The sequence below is a fragment of the Procambarus clarkii genome, chromosome 75 (assembly GCF_040958095.1).
Source record: "Procambarus clarkii isolate CNS0578487 chromosome 75, FALCON_Pclarkii_2.0, whole genome shotgun sequence".
Classification (NCBI taxonomy): Eukaryota; Metazoa; Arthropoda; class Malacostraca; order Decapoda; family Cambaridae; genus Procambarus; species Procambarus clarkii.
Window position 1 is genome coordinate 28262772 of NC_091224.1, and position 13440 is coordinate 28276211.

A 13440-nucleotide genomic window follows, 5' to 3' on the forward strand; every position below is an offset into this window, starting at 1 on the left:
ATTGTAAATGTCTGGCCACGTCTGTGGTAGAAAATAATAATAATAAAACTGCTAGACTCGACTCAATAAACCATCTAAATTACTGTGGCCGACGAAAATGCCTAAATCTATATTATAGTTCAGAGCGCAGGCGGGAGAGATACATAATAATTTACATGTGGAATATATTAGAGGGGCTGGTCACATATTTACACACACACACACACACACACACACACACATGACATGAGACCGTCTGGCCAGACCGTCAACCAGGAGGCCTGTTCAGAGACCGGGCCGTGGGGACGTTGATCCTGGGAACAGGCCCAAGGTAACTGCAAGGTATAATAACCCGTGAACACCAAGCCGGCGGCTTGGTGTTCACGGGTTGAGGTGAGAGGCCACAGGTACAGTCAGGAGTGTTCTAGGAACGGTCCATGAAGCACCATTGTTTCTATGGTAAGAGGCGCCATTGTTTACCTGTAATAATATTATACAGTGTAAGGGAGCCGGTCGGCCGAACTGACAGCACGCTGGACTTGTGATCCTGTGGTCCTGGGTTCGATCCCAGGCGCCGGCGAGAAACAATGGACAGAGTTTCTTTCACCCTATGCCCCTGTTACCTAGCAGTAAAATAGGTACCTGGGTGTTAGTCAGCTGTCACGGGCTGCTTCCTGGGGGTGGAGGCCTGGTCGAGGACCGGGCCGCGGGGACACTAAAAGCCCCGAAATCATCTCAAGATAACCTCAAGTGTGTTATACCATTAGTACGATGACGACTCTTCATGTTATACCTGTTGCTAGTTATCATAGTGAATACATGACCTTAACAACACAAGAATTTACTTGTGTAAAGGAGGAAATGTTTATCTCTCAGAATGTTTGGTAATATGTTTATTGTTTGTGATGTGTGTCTATGTATGTATTAACACGATGTACTGAACGGGGGGAGGATAGCTTGAGCTACCTCATCCCTTTGTGGGTATTTTACCTCAATAAACTTATTTCAATTTCAACACAAGAATTAAGCAAACTACTAAAGGCCATTTGGCCCATAGACGGCAGCTCATGTTAATATCCTCCCAAAACGTATTCATATGTATGTCTAACCTACGCTTGAAACACTCAAGTGAGCCCCCACGTCTGTCACCTTACGGCGGTAGTTTGCTCCAGAAATCATCAACCCTTATCATCCAGGTCCACAGCCTAGTGAACCAAACTCTCGCAAGTCGCGCCTAGCCTCGGGCCGGGCTTGGGGAGTAGAAGAACTCCCAGAACCCCATCAACCAGGTATATGTGGGCCTGCGGGCCGCTCCCAGCAACAGCCTGGTGGACCAAACTCTCACAAGTCAAGCCTGGCCTCGGGCCGGGCTTGGGGAGTAGAAGAACTCCCAGAACCTCATCAACCAGGTATATGTGGGCCTGCGGGCCGCTCCAAGCAACAGCCTAGTGGACCAAACCCCCTCAAGTCAAGCCTGGCCTCGGGCCGGGCTTGGGGAGTAGAAGAACTCCCAGAACCCCATCAACCAGGTATATGTGGGCCTGCGGGCCGCTCCAAGCAACAGCCTGGTGGACCAAACTCTCACAAGTCGAGCCTGGCCTCGGACCGGGCTTGGGGAGTAGAAGAACTCCCAGAACCCCATCAACCAGGTATCTTTCCAAGCCAGTATTTACCCAGGTGTGCGCAGTAGCAGGTAGAGGTTGATGGTGTGTGATGAACAATGTTGTTGTGGTTGGTGGCTGCTGCCTCCTCTCTCTCTCTCTGAGGTGTCTGACGTGTTCCTCCTTCACCCTTACAGACGGCGCTCAGTGTCTTCTTCCAAGAAGCTGTTCCCAATGGTGGCACCCCCCAGCACCACCTCAACCATGTGAGTACCCCTACACCTGGCTGGCGGGGGGGGGGGAGCTGTGTGAGTACCCCCTACACCTGGCTGGGGGGGAGGGGCAGCTGTGTGAGTACCCCCTACACCTGGCTGGCGGGGGGGGGGGGAGCTGTGTGAGTACTGGCTACACCTGGCTGGGGGGGAGGGGCAGCTGTGTGAGTACTGGCTACACCTGGCTGGGGGGGGCGAGGGTCAACTGTGTGAGTACCCCCTACACCTGGCTGGGGGGGGGGGGGGTCAACTGTGTGAGTACTGGCTACACCTGGCTGGGGGGGGTCAACTGTGTGAGTACTAGCTACACCTGGCTGGGGGGGGGGGTCAACTGTGTGAGTACTGGCTACACCTGGCTGGGGGGGGGGGGGTCAACTGTGTGAGTACTAGCTACACCTGGCTGGGGGGGGGTCAACTGTGTGAGTACTGGCTACACCTGGCTGGGGGGGGGGTCAACTGTGTGAGTACTGGCTACACCTGGCTGGGGGGGGGGGTCAACTGTGTGAGTACTGGCTACACCTGGCTGGGGGGGGGGTCAACTGTGTGAGTACTGGCTACACCTGGCTGGGGGGGTCAACTGTGTGAGTACTGGCTACACCTGGCTGGGGGGGGGGTCAACTGTGTGAGTACTGGCTACACCTGGCTGGGGGGGGGTCAACTGTGTGAGTACTGGCTACACCTGGCTGGGGGGGGTCAACTGTGTGAGTACTGGCTACACCTGGCTGGGGGGAGGTCAGCTGTGTGAGTACTGGCTACACCTGGCTGGGGGGGGGGTCAACTGTGTGAGTGCTGGCTACACCTGGCTGGGGGGGGAGGGTCAACTGTGTGAGTACTGGCTACACCTGGCTGGGGGGGAGGGTCAACTGTGTGAGTACTGGCTACACCTGGCTGGGGGGGGGGTCAACTGTGTGAGTACTGGCTACACCTGGCTGGGGGGGGGTCAGCTGTGTGAGTACTGGCTACACCTGGCTGGGGGGGGGAGGGTCAGCTGTGTGAGTACTGGCTACATCTGGCTGGGGGGGAGGGTCAACTGTGTGAGTACTGGCTACACCTGGCTGGGGGGGAGGGTCAGCTGTGTGAGTACTGGCTACACCTGGCTGGGGGGGGGGAGGGTCAACTGTGTGAGTACTGGCTACACCTGGCTGGGGGGGAGGGTCAACTGTGTGAGTACTAGCTACACCTGGTTGGGGGGGGTCAACTGTGTGAGTACTGGCTACACCTGGCTGGGGGGGGAGGGTCAACTGTGTGAGTACTGGCTACACCTGGCTGGGGGGGAGGGTCAGCTGTGTGAGTACTGGCTACACCTGGCTGGGGGGGGGAGGGTCAACTGTGTGAGTACTGGCTACACCTGGCTGGGGGGGAGGGTCAGCTGTGTGAGTACTGGCTACACCTGGCTGGGGGGAGGGTCAGCTGTGTGAGTACTGGCTACACCTGGCTGGGGGGGAGGTCAACTGTGTGAGTACTGGCTACACCTGGCTGGGGGAGGGTCAACTGTGTGAGTACTAGCTACACCTGACTGGGGGGGAGGTCAACTGTGTGAGTACTAGCTACACCTGGCTGGGGGGGTCAACTGTGTGAGTACTGGCTACACCTGGCTGGGGGGGGGGTCAGCTGTGTGAGTACTGGCTACACCTGGCTGGGGGGAGGGTCAACTGTGTGAGTACTGGCTACACCTGGCTGGGGGGGGGGGTCAACTGTGTGAGTACTGGCTACACCTGGCTGGGGGGGGAGGGTCAACTGTGTGAGTACTGGCTACACCTGGCTGGGGGGGGGGAGGGTCAACTGTGTGAGTACTGGCTACACCTGGCTGGGGGGGGAGGGTCAACTGTGTGAGTACTGGCTACACCTTGCTGGGGGGGGGGTCAACTGTGTGAGTACTGGCTACACCTGGCTGGGGGGGGGGTCAACTGTGTGAGTACTGGCTACATCTGGCTGGGTGGGGTCAACTGTGTGAGTACTGGCTACACCTGGCTGGGGGGGGGAGGTCAACTGTGTGAGTACTGGCTACACCTGGCTGGGGGGGGAGGTCATCTGTGTGAGTACTGGCTACACCTGGCTGGGGGGGAGGTCAACTGTGTGAGTACTGGCTACACCTGGCTGGGGGGGGTCAACTGTGTGAGTACTGGCTACACCTGGCTGGGGGGGGGAGGGGCAGCTGTGTGAGTACTGGCTACACCTGGCTGGGGGGGGAGGTCAACTGTGTGAGTACTGGCTACACCTGGCTGGGGGGGGGTCAGCTGTGTGAGTACTGGCTACACCTGGCTGGGGGGGGGGTCAACTGTGTGAGTACTGGCTACACCTGGCTGGGGGGGGTCAGCTGTGTGAGTACTGGCTACACCTGGCTGGGGGGGTCAGCTGTGTGAGTACTGGCTACACCTGGCTGGGGGGGGGGGTCAACTGTGTGAGTACTGGCTACACCTGGCTGGGGGGGGGGGTCAACTGTGTGAGTACTGGCTACACCTGGCTGGGGGGGGGTCAGCTGTGTGAGTACTGGCTACACCTGGCTGGGGGGGGTCAATTGTGTGAGTACTGGCTACACCTGGCTGGGGGGGGGTCAGCTGTGTGAGTACTGGCTACACCTGGCTGGGGGGGTCAACTGTGTGAGTACTGGCTACACCTGGCTGGGGGGTGGGGTCAGCTGTGTGAGTACTGGCTACACCTGGCTGGGGGGGGGGTCAACTGTGTGAGTACTGGCTACACCTGGCTGGGGAGGGGGGGTCAGCTGTGTGAGTACTGGCTACACCTGGCTGGGGGGGGAGGGTCAACTGTTTGAGTACTGGCTACACCTGGCTGGGGGGGTCAACTGTGTGAGTACTGGCTACACCTGGCTGGGGGGGGGGTCAGCTGTGTGAGTACTGGCTACACCTGGCTGGGGGGGGTCAACTGTGTGAGTACTGGCGACACCTGGCTGGGGGGGGGGTCAACTGTGTGAGTACTGGCTACACCTGGCTGGGGGGGGTCAACTGTGTGAGTACTGGCTACACCTGGCTGGGGGGGGTCAACTGTGTGAGTACTGGCTACACCTGGCTGGGGGGGGAGGTCAACTGTGTGAGTACTGGCTACACCTGGCTGGGGGGGGGTCAACTGTGGGAGTACTGGCTACACCTGGCTGGGGGGGGGGGGTCAACTGTGTGAGTACTGGCTACACCTGGCTGGGGGGAGGGTCAACTGTGTGAGTACTGGCTACACCTGGCTGGGGGGGGGGTCAACTGTGTGAGTACTGGCTACACCTGGCTGGGGGGGGGGTCAACTGTGTGAGTACTGGCTACACCTGGATGGGGGGGGGTCAACTGTGTGAGTACTGGCTACACCTGGCTGGGGGAGGGTCAACTGTGTGAGTACTGGCTACACCTGGCTGGGGGGGGAGGGTCAACTGTGTGAGTACTGGCTACACCTGGCTGGGGGGGGGGTCAACTGTGTGAGTACTGGCTACACCTGGCTGGGGGGGGGGTCAACTGTGTGAGTACTGGCTACACCTGGCTGGGGGAGGGTCAACTGTGTGAGTACTGGCTACACCTGGCTGGGGGGGGGGAGGGTCAACTGTGTGAGTACTGGCTACACCTGGCTGGGAGGAGGGTCAACTGTGTGAGTACTGGCTACACCTGGCTGGGGGGGGGGGTCAACTGTGTGAGTACTGGCTACACCTGGCTGGGGGGGGAGGGTCAACTGTGTGAGTACTGGCTACACCTGGCTGGGGGGGGGGAGGGTCAACTGTGTGAGTACTGGCTACACCTGGCTGGGGGGGGAGGGTCAACTGTGTGAGTACTGGCTACACCTTGCTGGGGGGGGGTCAACTGTGTGAGTACTGGCTACACCTGGCTGGGGGGGGTCAACTGTGTGAGTACTGGCTACATCTGGCTGGGTGGGGTCAACTGTGTGAGTACTGGCTACACCTGGCTGGGGGGGGAGGTCAACTGTGTGAGTACTGGCTACACCTGGCTGGGGGGGGGAGGTCATCTGTGTGAGTACTGGCTACACCTGGCTGGGGGGGGGGTCAACTGTGTGAGTACTGGCTACACCTGGCTGGGGGGGGGGAGGGGCAGCTGTGTGAGTACTGGCTACACCTGGCTGGGGGGGGAGGTCAACTGTGTGAGTACTGGCTACACCTGGCTGGGGGGGGGGGGGTCAACTGTGTGAGTACTGGCTACACCTGGATGGGGTGGGGTCAACTGTGTGAGTACTGGCTACACCTGGCTGGGGGAGGGTCAACTGTGTGAGTACTGGCTACACCTGGCTGGGGGGGGAGGGTCAACTGTGTGAGTACTGGCTACACCTGGCTGGGGGGGGGTCAACTGTGTGAGTACTGGCTACACCTGGCTGGGGGGGGGGGTCAACTGTGTGAGTACTGGCTACACCTGGCTGGGGGAGGGTCAACTGTGTGAGTACTGGCTACACCTGGCTGGGGGGGGGGGAGGGTCAACTGTGTGAGTACTGGCTACACCTGGCTGGGAGGAGGGTCAACTGTGTGAGTACTGGCTACACCTGGCTGGGGGGGGGGTCAACTGTGTGAGTACTGGCTACACCTGGCTGGGGGGGGGGAGGGTCAACTGTGTGAGTACTGGCTACACCTGGCTGGGGGGGGGAGGGTCAACTGTGTGAGTACTGGCTACACCTGGCTGGGGGGGGGAGGGTCAACTGTGTGAGTACTGGCTACACCTTGCTGGGGGGGGGGTCAACTGTGTGAGTACTGGCTACACCTGGCTGGGGGGGGGGTCAACTGTGTGAGTACTGGCTACATCTGGCTGGGTGGGGTCAACTGTGTGAGTACTGGCTACACCTGGCTGGGGGGGAGGTCAACTGTGTGAGTACTGGCTACACCTGGCTGGGGGGGGAGGTCATCTGTGTGAGTACTGGCTACACCTGGCTGGGGGGAGGTCAACTGTGTGAGTACTGGCTACACCTGGCTGGGGGGGGGGTCAACTGTGTGAGTACTGGCTACACCTGGCTGGGGGGGGGGAGGGGCAGCTGTGTGAGTACTGGCTACATCTGGCTGGGGGGGAGGGTCAACTGTGTGAGTACTGGCTACACCTGGCTGGGGGGGAGGGTCAGCTGTGTGAGTACTGGCTACACCTGGCTGGGGGGGGGGAGGGTCAACTGTGTGAGTACTGGCTACACCTGGCTGGGGGGGAGGGTCAACTGTGTGAGTACTAGCTACACCTGGTTGGGGGGGGTCAACTGTGTGAGTACTGGCTACACCTGGCTGGGGGGGGAGGGTCAACTGTGTGAGTACTGGCTACACCTGGCTGGGGGGGAGGGTCAGCTGTGTGAGTACTGGCTACACCTGGCTGGGGGGGGGAGGGTCAACTGTGTGAGTACTGGCTACACCTGGCTGGGGGGGAGGGTCAGCTGTGTGAGTACTGGCTACACCTGGCTGGGGGGAGGGTCAGCTGTGTGAGTACTGGCTACACCTGGCTGGGGGGGAGGTCAACTGTGTGAGTACTGGCTACACCTGGCTGGGGGAGGGTCAACTGTGTGAGTACTAGCTACACCTGACTGGGGGGGAGGTCAACTGTGTGAGTACTAGCTACACCTGGCTGGGGGGGTCAACTGTGTGAGTACTGGCTACACCTGGCTGGGGGGGGGGTCAGCTGTGTGAGTACTGGCTACACCTGGCTGGGGGGAGGGTCAACTGTGTGAGTACTGGCTACACCTGGCTGGGGGGGGGTCAACTGTGTGAGTACTGGCTACACCTGGCTGGGGGGGGAGGGTCAACTGTGTGAGTACTGGCTACACCTGGCTGGGGGGGGGAGGGTCAACTGTGTGAGTACTGGCTACACCTGGCTGGGGGGGGAGGGTCAACTGTGTGAGTACTGGCTACACCTTGCTGGGGGGGGGTCAACTGTGTGAGTACTGGCTACACCTGGCTGGGGGGGGGGTCAACTGTGTGAGTACTGGCTACATCTGGCTGGGTGGGGTCAACTGTGTGAGTACTGGCTACACCTGGCTGGGGGGGGGAGGTCAACTGTGTGAGTACTGGCTACACCTGGCTGGGGGGGGAGGTCATCTGTGTGAGTACTGGCTACACCTGGCTGGGGGGAGGTCAACTGTGTGAGTACTGGCTACACCTGGCTGGGGGGGGGTCAACTGTGTGAGTACTGGCTACACCTGGCTGGGGGGGGGAGGGGCAGCTGTGTGAGTACTGGCTACACCTGGCTGGGGGGGGAGGTCAACTGTGTGAGTACTGGCTACACCTGGCTGGGGGGGGGGTCAGCTGTGTGAGTACTGGCTACACCTGGCTGGGGGGGTCAACTGTGTGAGTACTGGCTACACCTGGCTGGGGGGGGGTCAGCTGTGTGAGTACTGGCTACACCTGGCTGGGGGGGTCAGCTGTGTGAGTACTGGCTACACCTGGCTGGGGGGGGGGTCAACTGTGTGAGTACTGGCTACACCTGGCTGGGGGGGGGGGGGTCAACTGTGTGAGTACTGGCTACACCTGGCTGGGGGGGGGTCAGCTGTGTGAGTACTGGCTACACCTGGCTGGGGGGGGGTCAATTGTGTGAGTACTGGCTACACCTGGCTGGGGGGGGGTCAGCTGTGTGAGTACTGGCTACACCTGGCTGGGGGGGTCAACTGTGTGAGTACTGGCTACACCTGGCTGGGGGGTGGGGTCAGCTGTGTGAGTACTGGCTACACCTGGCTGGGGGGGGGGTCAACTGTGTGAGTACTGGCTACACCTGGCTGGGGAGGGGGGGTCAGCTGTGTGAGTACTGGCTACACCTGGCTGGGGGGGGAGGGTCAACTGTTTGAGTACTGGCTACACCTGGCTGGGGGGGTCAACTGTGTGAGTACTGGCTACACCTGGCTGGGGGGGGGTCAGCTGTGTGAGTACTGGCTACACCTGGCTGGGGGGGGTCAACTGTGTGAGTACTGGCGACACCTGGCTGGGGGGGGGGGTCAACTGTGTGAGTACTGGCTACACCTGGCTGGGGGGGGTCAACTGTGTGAGTACTGGCTACACCTGGCTGGGGGGGGGTCAACTGTGTGAGTACTGGCTACACCTGGCTGGGGGGGGAGGTCAACTGTGTGAGTACTGGCTACACCTGGCTGGGGGGGGGTCAACTGTGGGAGTACTGGCTACACCTGGCTGGGGGGGGGGGGTCAACTGTGTGAGTACTGGCTACACCTGGCTGGGGGGAGGGTCAACTGTGTGAGTACTGGCTACACCTGGCTGGGGGGGGGGGTCAACTGTGTGAGTACTGGCTACACCTGGCTGAGGGGGGGGTCAACTGTGTGAGTACTGGCTACACCTGGATGGGGGGGGGTCAACTGTGTGAGTACTGGCTACACCTGGCTGGGGGAGGGTCAACTGTGTGAGTACTGGCTACACCTGGCTGGGGGGGGAGGGTCAACTGTGTGAGTACTGGCTACACCTGGCTGGGGGGGGGGTCAACTGTGTGAGTACTGGCTACACCTGGCTGGGGGGGGGGGTCAACTGTGTGAGTACTGGCTACACCTGGCTGGGGGAGGGTCAACTGTGTGAGTACTGGCTACACCTGGCTGGGGGGGGGGAGGGTCAACTGTGTGAGTACTGGCTACACCTGGCTGGGAGGAGGGTCAACTGTGTGAGTACTGGCTACACCTGGCTGGGGGGGGGTCAACTGTGTGAGTACTGGCTACACCTGGCTGGGGGGGAGGGTCAACTGTGTGAGTACTGGCTACACCTGGCTGGGGGGGGGGAGGGTCAACTGTGTGAGTACTGGCTACACCTGGCTGGGGGGGGAGGGTCAACTGTGTGAGTACTGGCTACACCTTGCTGGGGGGGGGTCAACTGTGTGAGTACTGGCTACACCTGGCTGGGGGGGGTCAACTGTGTGAGTACTGGCTACATCTGGCTGGGTGGGGTCAACTGTGTGAGTACTGGCTACACCTGGCTGGGGGGGGAGGTCAACTGTGTGAGTACTGGCTACACCTGGCTGGGGGGGGGAGGTCATCTGTGTGAGTACTGGCTACACCTGGCTGGGGGGGGGTCAACTGTGTGAGTACTGGCTACACCTGGCTGGGGGGGGGGAGGGGCAGCTGTGTGAGTACTGGCTACACCTGGCTGGGGGGGGAGGTCAACTGTGTGAGTACTGGCTACACCTGGCTGGGGGGGGGTCAACTGTGTGAGTACTGGCTACACCTGGATGGGGGGGGTCAACTGTGTGAGTACTGGCTACACCTGGCTGGGGGAGGGTCAACTGTGTGAGTACTGGCTACACCTGGCTGGGGGGGGAGGGTCAACTGTGTGAGTACTGGCTACACCTGGCTGGGGGGGGGTCAACTGTGTGAGTACTGGCTACACCTGGCTGGGGGGGGGGGTCAACTGTGTGAGTACTGGCTACACCTGGCTGGGGGAGGGTCAACTGTGTGAGTACTGGCTACACCTGGCTGGGGGGGGGGAGGGTCAACTGTGTGAGTACTGGCTACACCTGGCTGGGAGGAGGGTCAACTGTGTGAGTACTGGCTACACCTGGCTGGGGGGGGGGGGTCAACTGTGTGAGTACTGGCTACACCTGGCTGGGGGGGGGGAGGGTCAACTGTGTGAGTACTGGCTACACCTGGCTGGGGGGGGGAGGGTCAACTGTGTGAGTACTGGCTACACCTGGCTGGGGGGGGGAGGGTCAACTGTGTGAGTACTGGCTACACCTTGCTGGGGGGGGGGGGTCAACTGTGTGAGTACTGGCTACACCTGGCTGGGGGGGGGGTCAACTGTGTGAGTACTGGCTACATCTGGCTGGGTGGGGTCAACTGTGTGAGTACTGGCTACACCTGGCTGGGGGGGAGGTCAACTGTGTGAGTACTGGCTACACCTGGCTGGGGGGGGAGGTCATCTGTGTGAGTACTGGCTACACCTGGCTGGGGGGGAGGTCAACTGTGTGAGTACTGGCTACACCTGGCTGGGGGGGGGTCAACTGTGTGAGTACTGGCTACACCTGGCTGGGGGGGGGGAGGGGCAGCTGTGTGAGTACTGGCTACACCTGGCTGGGGGGGAGGTCAACTGTGTGAGTACTGGCTACACCTGGCTGGGGGGGGGGGTCAGCTGTGTGAGTACTGGCTACACCTGGCTGGGGGGGGGTCAACTGTGTGAGTACTGGCTACACCTGGCTGGGGGGGGGTCAGCTGTGTGAGTACTGGCTACACCTGGCTGGGGGGGTCAACTGTGTGAGTACTGGCTACACCTGGCTGGGGGGTGGGGTCAGCTGTGTGAGTACTGGCTACACCTGGCTGGGGGGGGGGTTCAACTGTGTGAGTACTGGCTACACCTGGCTGGGGAGGGGGGGTCAGCTGTGTGAGTACTGGCTACACCTGGCTGGGGGGGGAGGGTCAACTGTTTGAGTACTGGCTACACCTGGCTGGGGGGGTCAACTGTGTGAGTACTGGCTACACCTGGCTGGGGGGGGGGTCAGCTGTGTGAGTACTGGCTACACCTGGCTGGGGGGGGTCAACTGTGTGAGTACTGGCGACACCTGGCTGGGGGGGGGGGGTCAACTGTGTGAGTACTGGCTACACCTGGCTGGGGGGGGTCAACTGTGTGAGTACTGGCTACACCTGGCTGGGGGGGGGTCAACTGTGTGAGTACTGGCTACACCTGGCTGGGGGGGGAGGTCAACTGTGTGAGTACTGGCTACACCTGGCTGGGGGGGGGTCAACTGTGGGAGTACTGGCTACACCTGGCTGGGGGGGGGGGGTCAACTGTGTGAGTACTGGCTACACCTGGCTGGGGGGAGGGTCAACTGTGTGAGTACTGGCTACACCTGGCTGGGGGGGGGGGTCAACTGTGTGAGTACTGGCTACACCTGGCTGAGGGGGGGGTCAACTGTGTGAGTACTGGCTACACCTGGATGGGGGGGGGTCAACTGTGTGAGTACTGGCTACACCTGGCTGGGGGAGGGTCAACTGTGTGAGTACTGGCTACACCTGGCTGGGGGGGGAGGGTCAACTGTGTGAGTACTGGCTACACCTGGCTGGGGGGGGGGTCAACTGTGTGAGTACTGGCTACACCTGGCTGGGGGGGGGGTCAACTGTGTGAGTACTGGCTACACCTGGCTGGGGGAGGGTCAACTGTGTGAGTACTGGCTACACCTGGCTGGGGGGGGGGAGGGTCAACTGTGTGAGTACTGGCTACACCTGGCTGGGAGGAGGGTCAACTGTGTGAGTACTGGCTACACCTGGCTGGGGGGGGGGTCAACTGTGTGAGTACTGGCTACACCTGGCTGGGGGGGGAGGGTCAACTGTGTGAGTACTGGCTACACCTGGCTGGGGGGGGGGAGGGTCAACTGTGTGAGTACTGGCTACACCTGGCTGGGGGGGGAGGGTCAACTGTGTGAGTACTGGCTACACCTTGCTGGGGGGGGGTCAACTGTGTGAGTACTGGCTACACCTGGCTGGGGGGGGTCAACTGTGTGAGTACTGGCTACATCTGGCTGGGTGGGGTCAACTGTGTGAGTACTGGCTACACCTGGCTGGGGGGGGAGGTCAACTGTGTGAGTACTGGCTACACCTGGCTGGGGGGGGGAGGTCATCTGTGTGAGTACTGGCTACACCTGGCTGGGGGGGGGTCAACTGTGTGAGTACTGGCTACACCTGGCTGGGGGGGGGGAGGGGCAGCTGTGTGAGTACTGGCTACACCTGGCTGGGGGGGGAGGTCAACTGTGTGAGTACTGGCTACACCTGGCTGGGGGGGGGGGTCAACTGTGTGAGTACTGGCTACACCTGGATGGGGGGGGGTCAACTGTGTGAGTACTGGCTACACCTGGCTGGGGGAGGGTCAACTGTGTGAGTACTGGCTACACCTGGCTGGGGGGGGAGGGTCAACTGTGTGAGTACTGGCTACACCTGGCTGGGGGGGGGTCAACTGTGTGAGTACTGGCTACACCTGGCTGGGGGGGGGGGTCAACTGTGTGAGTACTGGCTACACCTGGCTGGGGGAGGGTCAACTGTGTGAGTACTGGCTACACCTGGCTGGGGGGGGGGAGGGTCAACTGTGTGAGTACTGGCTACACCTGGCTGGGAGGAGGGTCAACTGTGTGAGTACTGGCTACACCTGGCTGGGGGGGGGGTCAACTGTGTGAGTACTGGCTACACCTGGCTGGGGGGGGGGGAGGGTCAACTGTGTGAGTACTGGCTACACCTGGCTGGGGGGGGGAGGGTCAACTGTGTGAGTACTGGCTACACCTGGCTGGGGGGGGGAGGGTCAACTGTGTGAGTACTGGCTACACCTTGCTGGGGGGGGGGGTCAACTGTGTGAGTACTGGCTACACCTGGCTGGGGGGGGGGTCAACTGTGTGAGTACTGGCTACATCTGGCTGGGTGGGGTCAACTGTGTGAGTACTGGCTACACCTGGCTGGGGGGGAGGTCAACTGTGTGAGTACTGGCTACACCTGGCTGGGGGGGGAGGTCATCTGTGTGAGTACTGGCTACACCTGGCTGGGGGGGAGGTCAACTGTGTGAGTACTGGCTACACCTGGCTGGGGGGGGGTCAACTGTGTGAGTACTGGCTACACCTGGCTGGGGGGGGGAGGGGCAGCTGTGTGAGTACTGGCTACACCTGGCTGGGGGGGGAGGTCAACTGTGTGAGTACTGGCTACACCTGGCTGGGGGGGGGGGT

The 13440-nt window shown here is 61.0% G+C and overlaps 1 protein-coding gene across 7 annotated transcripts in view; it reads left to right on the plus strand.

The window, feature by feature from the left end:
• The window catches only part of LOC123771608 (UBA-like domain-containing protein 2-B), a 136860-nt gene that overhangs the window by 43061 nt on the left and 80359 nt on the right, over nucleotides 1-13440 (plus strand). For 5 of the 7 annotated variants that reach the window (XR_011224713.1, XR_011224714.1, XR_011224715.1 and 2 more), the window contains exon 3: nucleotides 1778-1846. The exons of the other annotated variants lie outside the window; for them this stretch is intronic. Coding sequence is in view for 1 of the 5 variants with exons in the window: in XM_069313438.1 (XP_069169539.1) it covers nucleotides 1778-1846 (69 nt within the window). In the remaining 4 variants the exon portion in view is untranslated. The remainder of the gene's footprint in view (nucleotides 1-1777; nucleotides 1847-13440) is intronic. 7 annotated transcript variants of the gene reach the window in all.